Source organism: Protopterus annectens, chromosome 4.part1, assembly GCF_019279795.1.
Source record: "Protopterus annectens isolate FY-2018-M chromosome 4.part1, PAN1.0, whole genome shotgun sequence".
NCBI classification, from domain to species: Eukaryota; Metazoa; Chordata; order Ceratodontiformes; family Protopteridae; genus Protopterus; species Protopterus annectens.
Window position 1 is genome coordinate 143,760,574 of NC_056734.1, and position 15,317 is coordinate 143,775,890.

General features: G+C 38.0%; 1 protein-coding gene across 2 annotated transcripts in view; it reads right to left on the reverse strand.

Moving 5' to 3' along the window:
- Positions 1-15,317, reverse strand: part of LOC122800784 (collagen alpha-3(IV) chain-like) — a 1,680,215-nt gene that overhangs the window by 760,754 nt on the left and 904,144 nt on the right. For both annotated transcript variants that reach the window (XM_044070045.1, XM_044070046.1), the window contains exon 28: positions 2,179-2,283. In XM_044070045.1, the coding sequence (XP_043925980.1) occupies positions 2,179-2,283 (105 nt within the window). The remainder of the gene's footprint in view (positions 1-2,178; positions 2,284-15,317) is intronic.

Below are 15,317 nucleotides of genomic sequence, written 5' to 3' on the forward strand. Positions count from 1 at the left end.
GTAAGGTTACCAAAGAGCTAAAACTTCATACAAAACGTTCTGTGATAAGAGTTATTTGGCACAATTATTGCTGTCATTCAACTAGGCCAATATGTCTGGCTAAAGTTGGAAGATGAGAAAAAGCTGGGGTTCTACAGGTATTGCAGTATGGAAAACTAACATACTATATGGTGCAAACTGAAGATGGTGCCACAATTAACCACAATTAGAGACATAGCCTTGTAGTTCCTGATGAACCTTTTATCTAAAAGCTCTGGAAAACAAACAGGATGGCTTTGAGCCAAGAATACCTCATCCACGTCCAGTAAGACCTTGCATAATGACAAACCATGTGTTGTTCAACCAAACCAGCTAAGTACTCCTAATTCAGCTGACCAGTTTTACCTAGTCAGTGTAGAAATACTAATGCTAATTCTAACAGCATGTCTCATCTTCAGGTTCTAATTTTGTTTCTAGTACCAGTCCTTTTGTTGCTATCATGACATGCTGTAAACATGAGGTCGCACGAACAACTTGACACTGACTTGTGATAGTGTAATGTACAGATAGGTAGCCATATAGTTTCTTGTTAAATGGATCATGCTAGTAATGGCTTTAAAGTGCTGTTTTGTATTAACTGAATTCACGAACATTAACAATATGCATTGAAAGGATCAGTCCAAAGTGCTGAATGTTTGGCATCAGTTGTGCACCTTCATATTCCATAATTTTAAACAGAGAGGTCTCCCTTTTGCTATTGGGAGGGGGGGGGTGATGTGACAATACTGAAGTAAACAAACTAGAATTTGTATATTGTAACTATGTTCTATATCCACTGCCACTTTAAAACTATTGAACAGCATTGCCATTTGAATAATGTACATATTTTGTAATACCTTGCACTTACAGCCTGTAAGTACGAGATGACTTAGGCATTAACATAATTTCTAAAAGCTGCCATTTTGTACAGAATAAAAGTTGCCTTTTTTATTAAAATGCTGGTGTATCCTGTTATTTCTGACCCACTCATTCACCAGCACTGCATTATATCCATTATCTGATCTATTAAAGAAAAAAATGTACACCTGCTGTGGAGACTTTTGCATCACATCTTGATAGTAAAAAAAGATGAAAAGTAAAATAAAAGTGCAAAAATGTAAAACATGAACCCCATTTTCCATTTATTTCAAAGTAAAAAAGTAACTTCACATACTTCAAATAAACAAACAAAAAATTGACATTACCCGATTAAATCAGACCTGTACACATGAAGCTTGTTCATATCAAAAATAAAAATGCTAAAAAAAAATTAAAAACAAAAACAAAGATAAACCACGAGTGACAACTTCTCAGTCAGAAAACTACATTACTAGTAAAAAGACCAGATTTTTAATTGCCTGAACTAACTATAAATTAACTAACTAAACAGACTAATTAAACTGTGAAGAAAACAGCATAAAAAGGACTTTAGGTTTCTCAGAACTAGAATAGAGAAGCATCCAATAGATATTATATGCCTAAAAATGTATATAAACAACTCAAAGTACTACTGAAATTAGAGCAATTATCAGGGTACACTGCAGTCAACAACAAACATTACTTTAAATATAAATAAATAAACAAAAGAAATACAAAAAATGGGCAAAATGAATATGTGGCTTTGTGTGATTTATATGATACTTGAAATATTATGAACTGTAAGATGATGGAGTTTGCATTGTGGCTCATAACTCAGCATTCATCACAAACATATACCATACATATGTGTGTGTGTGTGTGTCTGTGTGTGTGTGTGTGTGTGTGTGTGTGTGTGTGTGTGTGTGTGTGTGTGTGTGTGTGTGTGTGTGTGTGTGTGCGTGTGTGTGTCATTCCTCTCTCCAGGTAATCTCTGCTATGTTGTCATGACTCCTTTGGAATTTTCAGGAATCACAGCTAGAAAACAAAATAAAATATTAAGTATGCATTTGGCATAGTATAAGTTAAAAAAAAGAATATATGGAACGATGTAGAAAGACAATTAATAGCACACATAACTGCAGTTTGTATTTAAAGCTTAAAACAAGAAGAAACGGGCTGTACTAATGGAACAAAGCCATACTATCTGTAACAAATGCTATGAAACTATGATGCTAGATGTTATTTATGAATTACTTTGATGTATTACTGTAAAGAGAAAATAATAATTTAAATAAATATTACCTTTAGGACCTGGGGGTCCTGGATGTCCTTTTCCATGCATACCTTGGTCTCCTTTTGATCCTGGAAAACCTGGAATTCCAGGAGAACCTACAGGTCCAGTCACACCTGTTGATGTAATACATGCACTTCAAATGCAGGAAATTTCATTGATTCTTATTTGATATTATTTATTAGACATTATTCTTGCAGAGAACTTTATACTGCTTTGGAGTATGAAGAAACAGCACTTGTTGTAAGGTATGAAAACAATCAACTATTTCTAGTTGCATATATATTCTGATTTTCTATCCTTTTATTAAGCTTTTCATTCATTTTAATTGTTAAAAGTGCTTCTCGTGGCATACCATCTCAAAAGGATAATGACACCCCATTATATGCATGCTTAAAATTTTAACATCACCCTTTAAAGTTAATTTCAGTATTAACCGTTTACTTTTCTACCTAATCCCGCAACCCATTCTTAGTTTGTCTAGTTAGAAAATGGTCTGAAATGTCAGCAAATAACTATTCTGGAGATGTCAGAATCTTACTTATAAACAAGTATGTTTTGACTTGAAACTTCACAGATCTGAATAGAGAGCAAGAAGTCCTATCCATTCGAAATGAACACATAATATACAAGTTTTCATAGTGATATCCTTTATTGGAAATGCATTCCATAGGTTCACAAGTTCATATGTGTATACTAGGCAAAGCCACTGGGGTCTTGATAAGCCTAGTCATGCACCCAAATGTATCCCACCAGTTTTTGAGGCTAGTGGTTATTTTAAGAGGTATATGGAAACTAGGGTATGATTTAGAGATGACTTCTGTCCCTTAAAAACATTGGTGCTAGACGCAGGGTGAATTTTCGATTTCCCATCAGTGGTCCATGTTATGCTTTCATAGGGGTAGGGAAAAACTCTGCTTTATATGTATGGGAAGCCTATACCAGAGGAGAGGAATTCTCTGAGACACATACCTCTCCATCCAACACTTCCTATTAAAGTTGCAAGAAAGGTTCAATTCCCTAGATTAAGTAGTTCTCATGCTATTGTTTTTGTGGATTGCAAAAGGTCCATCAGAGCAGGATCCAAGGATGTCTTGTATGCTAGGCAGAGATCATCTCACAACATTCTCTAGAAACCAAGTATAGAGACAGGGTATTAAGGCAATCTGAATAGGACATGTTTTTTACACCCTGTATTCTTTTTGTGAAGAACCTCTGTGGACATTCCAGTTGTTGAATGTGCCCAGTCAGGTCCATACTGAAGGAGGTGTTGTACTCAATTATGGCTCTGATGACTGAATACAAAGAAAATATGACCTCTTTCGACTCAGATGCTATGCTATTGTTTATAATTTGAGAAACATAGAATGATTTCTTTACAACTTTAGACATACATTGGTCAAAAGCCAGGGTACTAACCACATATGTCTCCAAATACTTGACTACTGAGTCCACTCTTTAAGGGTTTGTTATCAATGAAGAAGTTTTCTAGAGTATTATTATGCATTTCTTGGCACTGAGCAGTGGCTTTGGTATGAGTCATTTATCTATGTTAGTCCTTCCTGTAGGATGTTAGTGTATTGGGGGAATTCAATGAGTGCTTCTGGTTTACAGTCATTTGCAAACTTGGTCAGCCAGAGGTCTTTGACATTGGCTTTGACTTCTGAGAAGCATAAGCCAAAAAGAGTAGGTGCAGCACAATGCTCGGAGGGACTCTGCTACTGACTGGCCTCTTTGTGCAGGTGATCTCCTCTATCCTAAATTCCTGGGTCTTATATGAAAGCCAGCTGCCTATCCAGTGCATAACATAGGGGCTGATGCTTAATTCCATGAGTTTTTTTTTACAATGCTCAAGAGGGTACTGTATCAGATGCCTTAGCCAGGTCAAGGTAGGCAGCATGCACTATTTTGCCCTCATCCATTGCCTTGGTGACCTTCTCAGAGAAGTCCACCAGCTTGAGTAGGCTTGATGTGCCTTTTACATAGCCAAACTGGTCTGGAGCCAGTGTCTGAATGTTTGCTATGTCATTATTAATCATAGCCATGGTAATTCTTTCCATGGCTTTGCATATGTGACTAGTAAAAATTATGCATCTGAAATGCCCAGAGTCCATTGATGGACCTCTCTTGTGCACAAGGATGACTGTAGCAGTCTTCCATTCACATGGCACAAAGCCTGTTTGGAGGCAATGGTTAAATAGTGACCCCAGAGTTATAGATACAACACGCTTCAGGCTATTTAGGAGATATCCTAGGATATTATCGGGGCCGATCACTGCAGCGTTTTTAGCCTTGAAATAACATTTAGGACCTGCTCTCTAGTGATAGTTGGGGGAGTTATATTTCATGGTATTACTTGGGGAGGTGGCTGGGGGGAAGGAGGGGGTAAAATTGGAGCTGAATTTGTCAGTCAGCAGATCTGCTATATCTTCCATCTTTGTAGAAGTTGCTCCATTAACAATCGGTTGTATACCACCTTAGAGGTTTTGAACATACCTAAAGAAAGCCTTATGGCTGTCATTGGCCTAGGTGGCTAACTTTACCTAAAACTGGCTTTGGTAGACTTAATTTTCCCTCTTTGTTGTTTGCTTAGCCTGAGAGTTTTTACCCTGCTGGGCATTGCACTTCCTAATTTTAGCTATGACTTTTTTCCTTTTGTTGTGCAGTGTGTTTGTTTGGATTCCACAAGGGTGGTTTGTTTTTTCAGTTTGCTCTGCCTTGTTTCTGGTAGGCACAGCTATCTCTATGCATCCATTAACATAATTGCATTGGGTTTCTATATACAATTCTGTATAGACAACTGTGTTCTCCAGGTTTGGAGGGGCCTGACATTTTGTCAGGTAATCGCTTAATGATAGGCAGCTTGCCATAGAGTAGTTCCTAACTGTTACAAGCTTGCTGAGGTCACAGCATTGATTTGTGTTTCAAAGGAGAGAGCCTTATTGTCTGACCTTACCAGAAAGGACACTACATGGGAGGTGGAGGTGATGCAGCATTTTCCTATATTTGTGAGTACAAGGTCCAGTGTGTTTGCACCTGTAGTGGATGTATGGACTAACTGGTCCAAAGTGTTTGTGTTTATAAAGTCCAGGAATCTCTGGGCCTGCATATTTGGTGTCATGTAGGATTCCCAGTTTAAAGAGGGATATTTAAAGTCCCCCATGGATATGGTATTGGGTTTTATAGTAAGTGTCTCCAGTAGGTCTAAGTATGAGCTATGGATTTTCTAGGTCAAAGAGGGTGAACTGTAGCTTGCAAGGACATAATATGAGACTCTACCTATAACAATTTGGATAAGGAGAAGCTCAGAGACTTCATCCTGTTTGAGCAACCTTGACTTCATACAGAAAGAAGAATGCAAGAATGGCACTTCAGGATAGCACCCAGGGCACATAACCCCTTTGCCCCACCTTTTTTAAGCTACTGTCCATGATAATACTTTCCATTGCCTTACATACAAAATCAGTCAGGCTCACAATCTTGTATTTTCCTGGACAGTGAGTGGCCTGACCCTGTGTAGTGGGATTACAGATGCAGTCCTCCATTCACTTCACAAGGAGCTTGTTTGAGGGCTATTACTGAATAGTATTGCTAGATGTCCAAAAAGGTCATGTTTCGTGATCTACAGTTAACTTCAAAATTGTAACCAGTTTAGCCTAAATTATGCATGCATTCAGTGACAGTGTATGCAAACATAAATAGTCTTAAATTATTTATCCATGAATGAAAAATCAAGCCAGCTATTTGTTTATAGCACTTCTTAAAGTCACATCATGCCCCTTACATAATAATGTAGACTGAATTCACTAACTTTTTCACTTGTCCTCTTATGTTTGTACACCTTTGTTCACTGTTCATAGTGAGGTGTCTGACATCTCCTTCTCTACGTTTTCTCCTACAGCATCTTCTTCTTGAGAAAGTATCTTCTACAGATTAGAGACAGATGAAAATTTTAACAGAAAAAAGAAAGAGAGGAAATGTAGACTGTTTAGGATTCCTTTAATCCCTGGTAGTAACTTGTCATGCTCAAGGACATCCCAACTTACATTTAATTACTAGAATCTATTTCTTCTTTTCTCCTCCATTGAACATACTAATTCTCAAATCCATGTGGTAATCAGCCCAGAAACTTGTCACCCTAGTCACCTTCTTCAGCTCTTCTACTCCCTGTCACTCCACTAGGGTGTCTCTACCTATTGTCAGGGTGATTTGCATTCTCAGGTGAGATCAGTAATTTCGCTCATGATGGCCTCTTTTCCCATTGTTCTATAAGGAGTGATATATCTGTAATCTGTAATTCTCTCATATGTTTCAGTCCTGGAATGTTTTCTCTTGGTTTTCTTTGAAAAACATTAGACTCACAGCCACCACATAGATTGTAAACATATAAATCCAAACCAGCCCAAACGTTGAAAATGTTGAAACACAGGAGCTCAGTGGGAAGGTAGCTGGAATAAAGAAGCTGAACCACGACAAAGTAAAATCTTTTTTAATGCAAAATGGTGAGCGCTTTCACAATGGTAACCATTGCTTCATCAGACATTTCATTCAAACAACAGCAACACTTAAATACTTTAATTCATTACAAAAACAACCAATCCTACCACTCAGAGTTAATTCAGCACTCAGTTAATTACTATGGTTACGTTTTGCCCTTGTTTAATTGCTAAAATCAGAGAAATTCTGTTTAAAAACCACATAGACAAAGTGTAAAGGCAAGGACATGTGGATAAATATAAATAAAATACATAAAAAGTCAATGAATAAATACATATGCTCATGTTCCCCATTTAGTAATTACTTATGTGCATAGATATAGACATAAAAATAGATATAAAAATATATATAAAAGTATAAGCAGTACGCACTCAACAGCTTAATGAATACATATATTCTGCCTTGTAAATGCACACATTGTCCACCTAGTAAATACATATACTTTAATACATACATTTTAACAAATACTTGTCTTTAATGATATCTATGCTAAAAGCAGCTTAAGAAATACTGTCATATTGACCCAAAGCCTTGCATGTGTTTATGTAGTCTTCTCATGTCAAAACAACATTTACTTAAATATTATTGTTTTAACCTTCTGGATTTTGGCACTGGCTTCAATGGAACACTATCATTCAAACCCAAACCTCTATGTGCTCTTAAATGCAAAATCCATTTTATTTCCATATTTTCAGTAGTACTGACTATGTCCCCCCCCCCCCCCCATCCTGTTGCTGACATTCTGGATGTGTAAAACCTGAAACAAAAATATATGGTCATCCCCTTTGTCCAGTGTATGCTTAGCCAAAACACTATACAATTGCCCTTTTCTAGTGCAGTAAAGATGGTCCTTTATCCGTTCCCTAAGGTGATGGTTAGTTTTGCCAACACAGAAATGGAAACCTGTTGTGCTGTGAGCTACATACACTACATTCTTAGTATTGCAATCAGCAGAATTCCTTAGCTCCCATAGACACCCTGTTTCAGGGTGTTTAAAAAACCTTGATTCATCTATATAAATGCATTGTGTACATTTTCCACATCTATGGGTACTGTTCACTGTGTTATCCATCAGAACAGGTGTCCTTGGATAGCAAAGCTGCTGTTTCAGATCTTTCTTATTTCTAAATGCAAAATGTTGTTGTCTACCCATTATGTTGGTGGTATCCTCATCTACTAACAACATATGCCAATGTTGTCTTATGATGGTTTCAAACCTTTTCACATCCCCTGTATATGGTAAAACCATAGGAATGTATGGTAGTACACTATTCCTAATATCTAACCTGTCACTACCTACTCTATCAGATTAGTAGGGCTTAGCTTTACCTTTTCTTTCTTTGTGTACATTATGGTACACCTTGTCAGTTTCATGTTCACTATACCCCCTATTAATGAAACTTGTTCTTAGCTTAGTTAACTCATTTCTGTACACTTCATCTTGACAACATAGGTGAGATGTTCTCATTGCCTGACCTCTGATAATGTTAGGAAAAATTCTAAGGTTATGCATGCTGTATCTGTGTAGAAAAGATGGTCTGTAACATTGTTTCCTATGTAATTTCATAAACCATTGGTCATTTTCTCTGTATATGGTAACATCCAGGAAGTCTAAACTTATCTCAGAACAGTTCATCGTGAACTTTAAAAAGTCACTGGTAGTGTTCAGGTATACATACAGGGATTTAAATTGTTCACCATCGCCTTTCCAAAAAATAAAAAGATCATCTATGAAACGCCTATAAAAGGCTATTTGGGGATTGCCTATTAGGTGTTCATATTCACAGTTAACCATAACCAGGTTTGCATATGTGTTGGCACAACTTGTGCCCATGGCAACCCCTGACAACTGCTTGTAGTATGTGCCATTGAACATAAATATGTTGTGCTCTAGTACCAATTCTAGTAACATATAGAGAAAGTCTGTGTTAGTATTAAATAAACTATCCCTGACTTGTCAATACTGATTTCACCATTCTTATCCCCTGGTCATTGAGTATACTTGTAAATAAAGACACTACATCTAGTGTGGCCAACATCCCCATATCTACTGTTCCCATTTGTTTCACTGCCCCATAAAGGTCCACTAAAAACTGTTCTGTGTCTTTCAAGACATATACATATTCATTAAGTGCTGTCTTCAATTCCTTATCCAGATATATAGAAATGGGTTCTGTTAGCCATCCTGCTCCTGCTACTATAGGTCTAAATTTCGGGTTATATTGGTCTTTGTGTATCTTGGGGAGGCCATGGATTTGAGGTATGAGTGGATTTTCAACACTGAAATAATTAAAAAGAGCTTTGCTTAATAGTTCCATACACATGCATTAATATAAAGGACTAGGAATCTGTTCACTCATTTCAAACACAATTGCTGTTGGTACTTCAGCATATACATTTGGATCCAATAACATTTCTTGCATAGCTGTATTATAAAAGTTAGCATTCAGTATCACTACTGGTCCCCCTTTGTCAGCGGGTCTTATAACTATGCTATCATTGGTCTGCAAGTCACACAGTGCTTTATGCTCACTCTTTGTCAAATTATACTTTCCTTCTTCTAAAAACTATTATTTTCTGTGCTATAAATGGCATTTTCATAAGCTTTTAAGAAGGTTTCTATATTATGTGGCAATATTGGTACATACAGACTGTTTTTCTTAAACTGAACATCCCTTGCCTCATTGCCACTTCCAAAGTGTTGTTTCAATGTTACATTTCTAGTAAACATACGTAGGCATAACAAAAATTCACTAATGTTCATTTCAGTCAAAGATATAAAATTTAAACCTCTTTTCAATAAAGAAGTCTCAGCTGCAGACAGTTCATATTTAGAAATATTACATATTAACTCTCCTGCCCATACACCCACATTTTCTTCAAAGTGTGAGTTTGTAACTGACCTGGTGTCTCTTTCCTTTTCTGGCCCGTGTAAGTGCCCCATTCCACAGATTTTCTCCTCCCTGCTTGAAACAGTCGGGGTAGAATGGGAAAAACCTGTTGTTGTCCTCCTTCCATATTAATCTTCCTTCTTACCATGGCTGTAGTTATAGAGGCAGTTGTTGCCTTATCATTAGTTGCCGAAGACAATGGCACTTCCATCGGTGTAGAGTAAATGGAATGTACCTCTTTTGGTGAAAGGACACTCCCTCCTAGCTGTTGATTCATTGTTTCCTCTTCCTCCCCGAGTGCATTGGTCCTCTTTTCAGTCTGTACCCCATGCTCCACCCTCGGTCTCTCATGCCACTCAAATGACTGAACTCGCCCTCTCCTCTGCTAGTAGGCTGTTGGTGGTACCTCTAACCGCCCATTGGTTTCTTTCATAGACTGCAGGTTGCGATTGGTAGTGGACTGCTCTGCAGACTGCAGGTTTCAGCCAAGTAAAGACATGCTGGTTAGTGAAATCTGTTAAATCCCTACACAATTTATTTTTCTTTTGCTCAAACAGTCCGGTTTCATAGCTAAGATTTCATCAATTAGTTCATGCATGAAAACTTCAGTAGCTGCTTCCCCATAAAGCACAGACAGTTTGTGCTGTTGCTGACATATCTTTTCATTAAGATCTTGTTCCACCAGCTTGAAAAAGTCCAGCAACAATTGTATATATGCTTTACTGGTGTTAAGATTAATTTGTTGCCACTGGGCTAACAAAGTGGAGTAGGTGTTTCCATATGTTGGCATAGTAAGTACTCTGAGTCCCCTTAATATAACATTTAGGTTTAAGTAGGCTTCAAAATGGAACCATTGGCTCTGAAGCCGCTTAAACCTATACAAATCATTCTCCACACTTCTTTTCAAATTGCGTGTTTCAGCTTCATTGGTATTATTAGTATTAACAGTCTCAAAGTTCATATTAAGAGTACCTGTTTGTAGCAGTGGATTATCTTGATTTGTCAGCAAATTCAGAAGTCTCCTTTCCACATTTACACCAACTGTTGCATCCTCTGCAATGTTCACAGTACCTTCCACCATCATTAGATACACAAGCAGCAAACAAATAAATCCAAACCAGCCCAAATGTTGAACATGTTGAAACACAGGTGCCCAGTGGGAAGGTAGCTGGAATAAAGAAGCTGAACCATGACAGAGTAACATTTTCTTTTTTAATACAAAATGGTGAGCGCTTTTGCAAGGGTAACCATTGCTTCATCAGACAGTTCATTCAAATAGCAGCAAGACTTAAAGACTTTAATTCATTACAAAAACAACCAATCCTACCACTCAAAGTTAATTCATCAATCAACAATCAATTAATTACTATGGTAACGTTTGCCCTTGGACAATACATTGGACAAGGGGGGTGACCATATATTTTTGTTTTAGGGTTTACACATCCAGAATGTCAGCAACAGGATGGGGGACATAGTCAATACTTCTGAAAAATATGGAAGTAAAATGGATTTTGCATTTAGGAGCAAATAGTGGTTTGGGTTTGAGCTATAGTGTTCCACTGAAGCCAGTGCTGAAATCTAGAAGGTTAAAATAATAAATAAAAATAATAACACCACTTGAGTAAATGTTTTAACATGAGAAGACTACATAAACACATGCAGGGATTTGAGTCAATATGACAGTATTTCTTAAGCTGCTTTTAGCATAGATATTATTAAAGGCAAGTATTTATTGAAATGTATGTATTAAAGTATATGTATTTACTAGGTGAACAATGTGTGCATTTACTAGGCAGAATATATGTATTCATTTAGCTGTTGAGTGTGTACTGCTTATACTTTTATATATATTTTATATATTTTTTATGTCTATATCTATGCACATATTTAGTTACTAAATGAGAAACATGAGCATATGTATTTATTCATTGACTTTTTATGTATTTTATTTATATTTATCCACATGTCCTTGCCTTTACACTTTGCATATATGGTTTTTAAACAGAATTTCTCTGACTTTAGCAATTAACCAAGGGCAAAACATAACCATAAAAATTAATTGCCTTACCTGTACTAGATTTTGGCTTTATTGCCCTGTCTAAGATTGCTGCCTCTTCCCCAAGCTAAGGAACATAGCCAAACCTTTCTCTGGGCATCATTTCTTTCAAGGATACAAGAAAGTATGTTTTAAAACCACTGTTTGTATATAATACACTTGTTATATAATGCCAGGTGTTAATTGTACACTCCCTAGCCAGGACAGCCAGCAGCCAAAACCTTCTCTCCTCCCAACTTCCATACCTTCCCCTCTTATAGCCTCTTCATACAACTCCTGTGTTACTCTCCCTTTCCCACTAGATCTGCTGGCCCTGCGAGTAGCCTGGTTGCAGGATAACCTTTGCTCTCTAGGTGGTACCCTCTTGCCAGGTCTAATCTCCTTGAATAACTATCTTCCAATCTTATTTTATAAATCTCAGGCATTCACTTCCTAATATATTTATCTGCCTGGTAGACCCACTATACCCCTCTTTTTTACTATACATTTCTCAACTGCACAACCTACTATCTCCCCTTAAACTTACCTTAACAGTTAGCACTCCACTGATTGTTTTCTCAGAATTTAGTCCTTCACTGGCTCTACCCACTCCATTCACCCTGCAGGCTCACTCCGCTCCCCTACCATGCCCCCATTTCCCACCCACCCCCAGTGCTCCTACATTTATACTACCCTAACCACACCCCCTAATTACTCTGCCATTCCCACACATCACATTCATCCAACTACAATTCATCCTTTCTGTACACCCAACTCCCACTCCCAACCCATCATAATTCACTCTTTTCTATCACCCCACCCACACTCTCTGACCCAACTACTACCTTACCCCACAATGTCTCCACTAACTCCCACCCTATCTCCACAACCGAGACCACATTACTACCTCATACCCCCACTTTTAATAATTTATCTTCTCACTGCCTATGAATTCTACTATCTACCTAACACTCAATATCCTACTTCAATTACCACCACTAGCATCCAGACACTCACTCCTGCGCCAATACTACCCCACTTCTTCTCCAATTCCACTACTCCAAAACCTCTTTATCCCAAACAGCCTACATATTTAAACCCTAGGAATAAAAACTATTACCAACTCCTGCTAAAGATCACCAAACTCATAAGGAGTATACTACCTACCCTCATAGCTGATGGCGACATCCACCATAACCCCGGCCCAAACTCACCTGCTACCACTAACCCCACAAATAGTACTCCTTCTAACCTAAGAAGCTCATATGATGCCCCTAATTCATTTCTAGTCTGTCACCTAAATATCAGAAGTATAAATAAGAAAATCCACTGTCTGCATGTCCTCCTGGACATGCACTCCCCTGATTTACTCTGCCTTACAGAAACCTGGCTCAAACCCATTATCCCTGATGATGAAATTATACCCCCCAACTACAATATAGTAAGACTTGGCCAGAAAGGTAGAAAAGGAGGTGGAGTAGCCATCCTATATAAATCCACTCTTGAGGTATCCACAATTAGCACCCCACAAGATCTACCGACTACCAACTCCAAAGCAATCATCTCAAAAGTCCAACTTAAACACAAATCTATAAACATAGTATGTAGCTATATTCCTCCAGGCAACAACACAGACACCTTAGAATGCACTCTTCAATGGCTATCCACTAACCACCCCCAAGAAACAATTATTCTCGGGGACTTCAATATTAACTGGCTAACATGTTCATCAAACTTCCCCACCATCCATATCAGCTCATATGGTTTCTCTCAGATTATTACTTCCCCACTAGAATCAATAAGCTCAACAATAAGGAAAGTATCCTAGACTGGATCTTAATAAATAACAAACCTCAGTTATACAAATCAGGCACCCTACCTGAGGACATGAGCGACCACCTCCTAACCTATATCAGAAAAAAGGATGACATGTCTCACTAAGCCACCTTTAAAACCCTTAGGTATACAAAGAACTTTAACCTAACTAGTTTCCAAGCCGAACTTAACTCATGCAAATGGGCCAATCTTAAAGTACTTCCCCTTGATGAAGTAGTCTCAGACTTCAATGCTAGATTCCTTGCCATCTTACACAGGCATGCTTTTACATGAACAATCAGAACCAAAAACAAAATTGCTCCATGGCTAATCAATAGTACTAGACAATAACTTATTGCTAGAAACACAGCATGGACATCCTGGAGAGCCACCAAATCACCACAAGCCTACATTAGATACAAACAAATGAGAAATGAGACAAAAAGGTCTATTGTGTTAGACAAACAAAACTACTATTTCAATTTACAGCAAAAACACCAAAACCAGCCCAAAAATTCTGGTCAGGTCTGAATAAACTGCTCCATCCAGGTAAATCTGCAAACCCCACCCCCTCAGCTACCCTACAGCTACCTTCTAAGTGTGTTGCAAATACCTTTAATACTTTCTTCACAGAAACAGTCCAGTCCCTAGCTAATAATCTATCTCCCACCTCTTCTACTACAACCATACTCACTCAGTAAATATCCCTCCCTTCAAATTTGATCCTATCCCCACTGACTATATTAAATCCCTACTTAAGAAACTAAAACCCACCACCCTGGCAGCAGACCTACTTCCTGCAGAGTTTCTGCAAAAGGCCGCTAATGAGATAGCATACCCTATCTCCATCTTAATCAATCCTACTATCCACAAATCCTACATCCCCTCCATCTGGAAAATCTCTCACATTATTCCATTTCATAAAGGGGGAAACTCCACAGAACTCTCTAACTACAGATCTATAGCCATACTATCTCCCTTGGCCAAAATAATGGAGAAATGCATACATAAGCAAATTCTAACTCACCTTACTCAGAATACTCTTCTAGCCCCAACCCAGCATGGATTTAGACCTGCCCATCGTACAACTACTGCCCTTCTCTCCTTTTCTCACACAATAAATCACAACCATAATCAGAATAAGCTCTCCTCTGCCTTCTTTCTGGATCTATCAAAAGCATTCGACATGGTGAATCAGCACCTACTCCTAGACTCTCTAAAATCACTTTCCTTAGACAACCCAGTAATCAACTGGTTCCACCCTTACCTGCATGGCAGACAACAAGCTGTTCTATGGAAAGACAATCTATTTCCCCTTCTACCTGTCAACCTTGGAGTACCCCAAGGCTCTATATTGGGTCCCCTTCTTTTCTCTATTTTCATTAATGACCTTCCCAAAGTTATCCCAGATGCAACTTGTATACAGTATGCAGATGACTCTGCACTCATCTGCTTTGCTTCCACTCCCACAGAACTACAATCCCCATCCCAAATCACCTTCAGCAAAGTAGAGAACTGGCTCAATAATCATCATCTCCTACTGAACCCAAACAAAGCCAAAGTTCTATTTTTCTCCCCTACCCGTAAGTTAACATTACCAATAATTACAATCTCATTTAACAATGGCACCATAATCTCCCCTGACTCCTTTTATAGGATTAAACAATTCTTAACTCCATCTGCCAGAACTGCCATAGCTCGGGCACATCTGATGTCAACAGTTCTCTACACCTTACCCATCCTTACAAATCTAGTAAACAAAAAAGAAAGTATTCAAACAAATAAAACCCAAAAGCAGAATGTAAGCAGCAGGCACACCAACAGCAAGTTAACGTATTTTAATAAAAACGTTTTCGCTACTGTCAAACAGTAGCTTCCTCAGACAGTAAGAAAAAAACCACCAATGCACTTT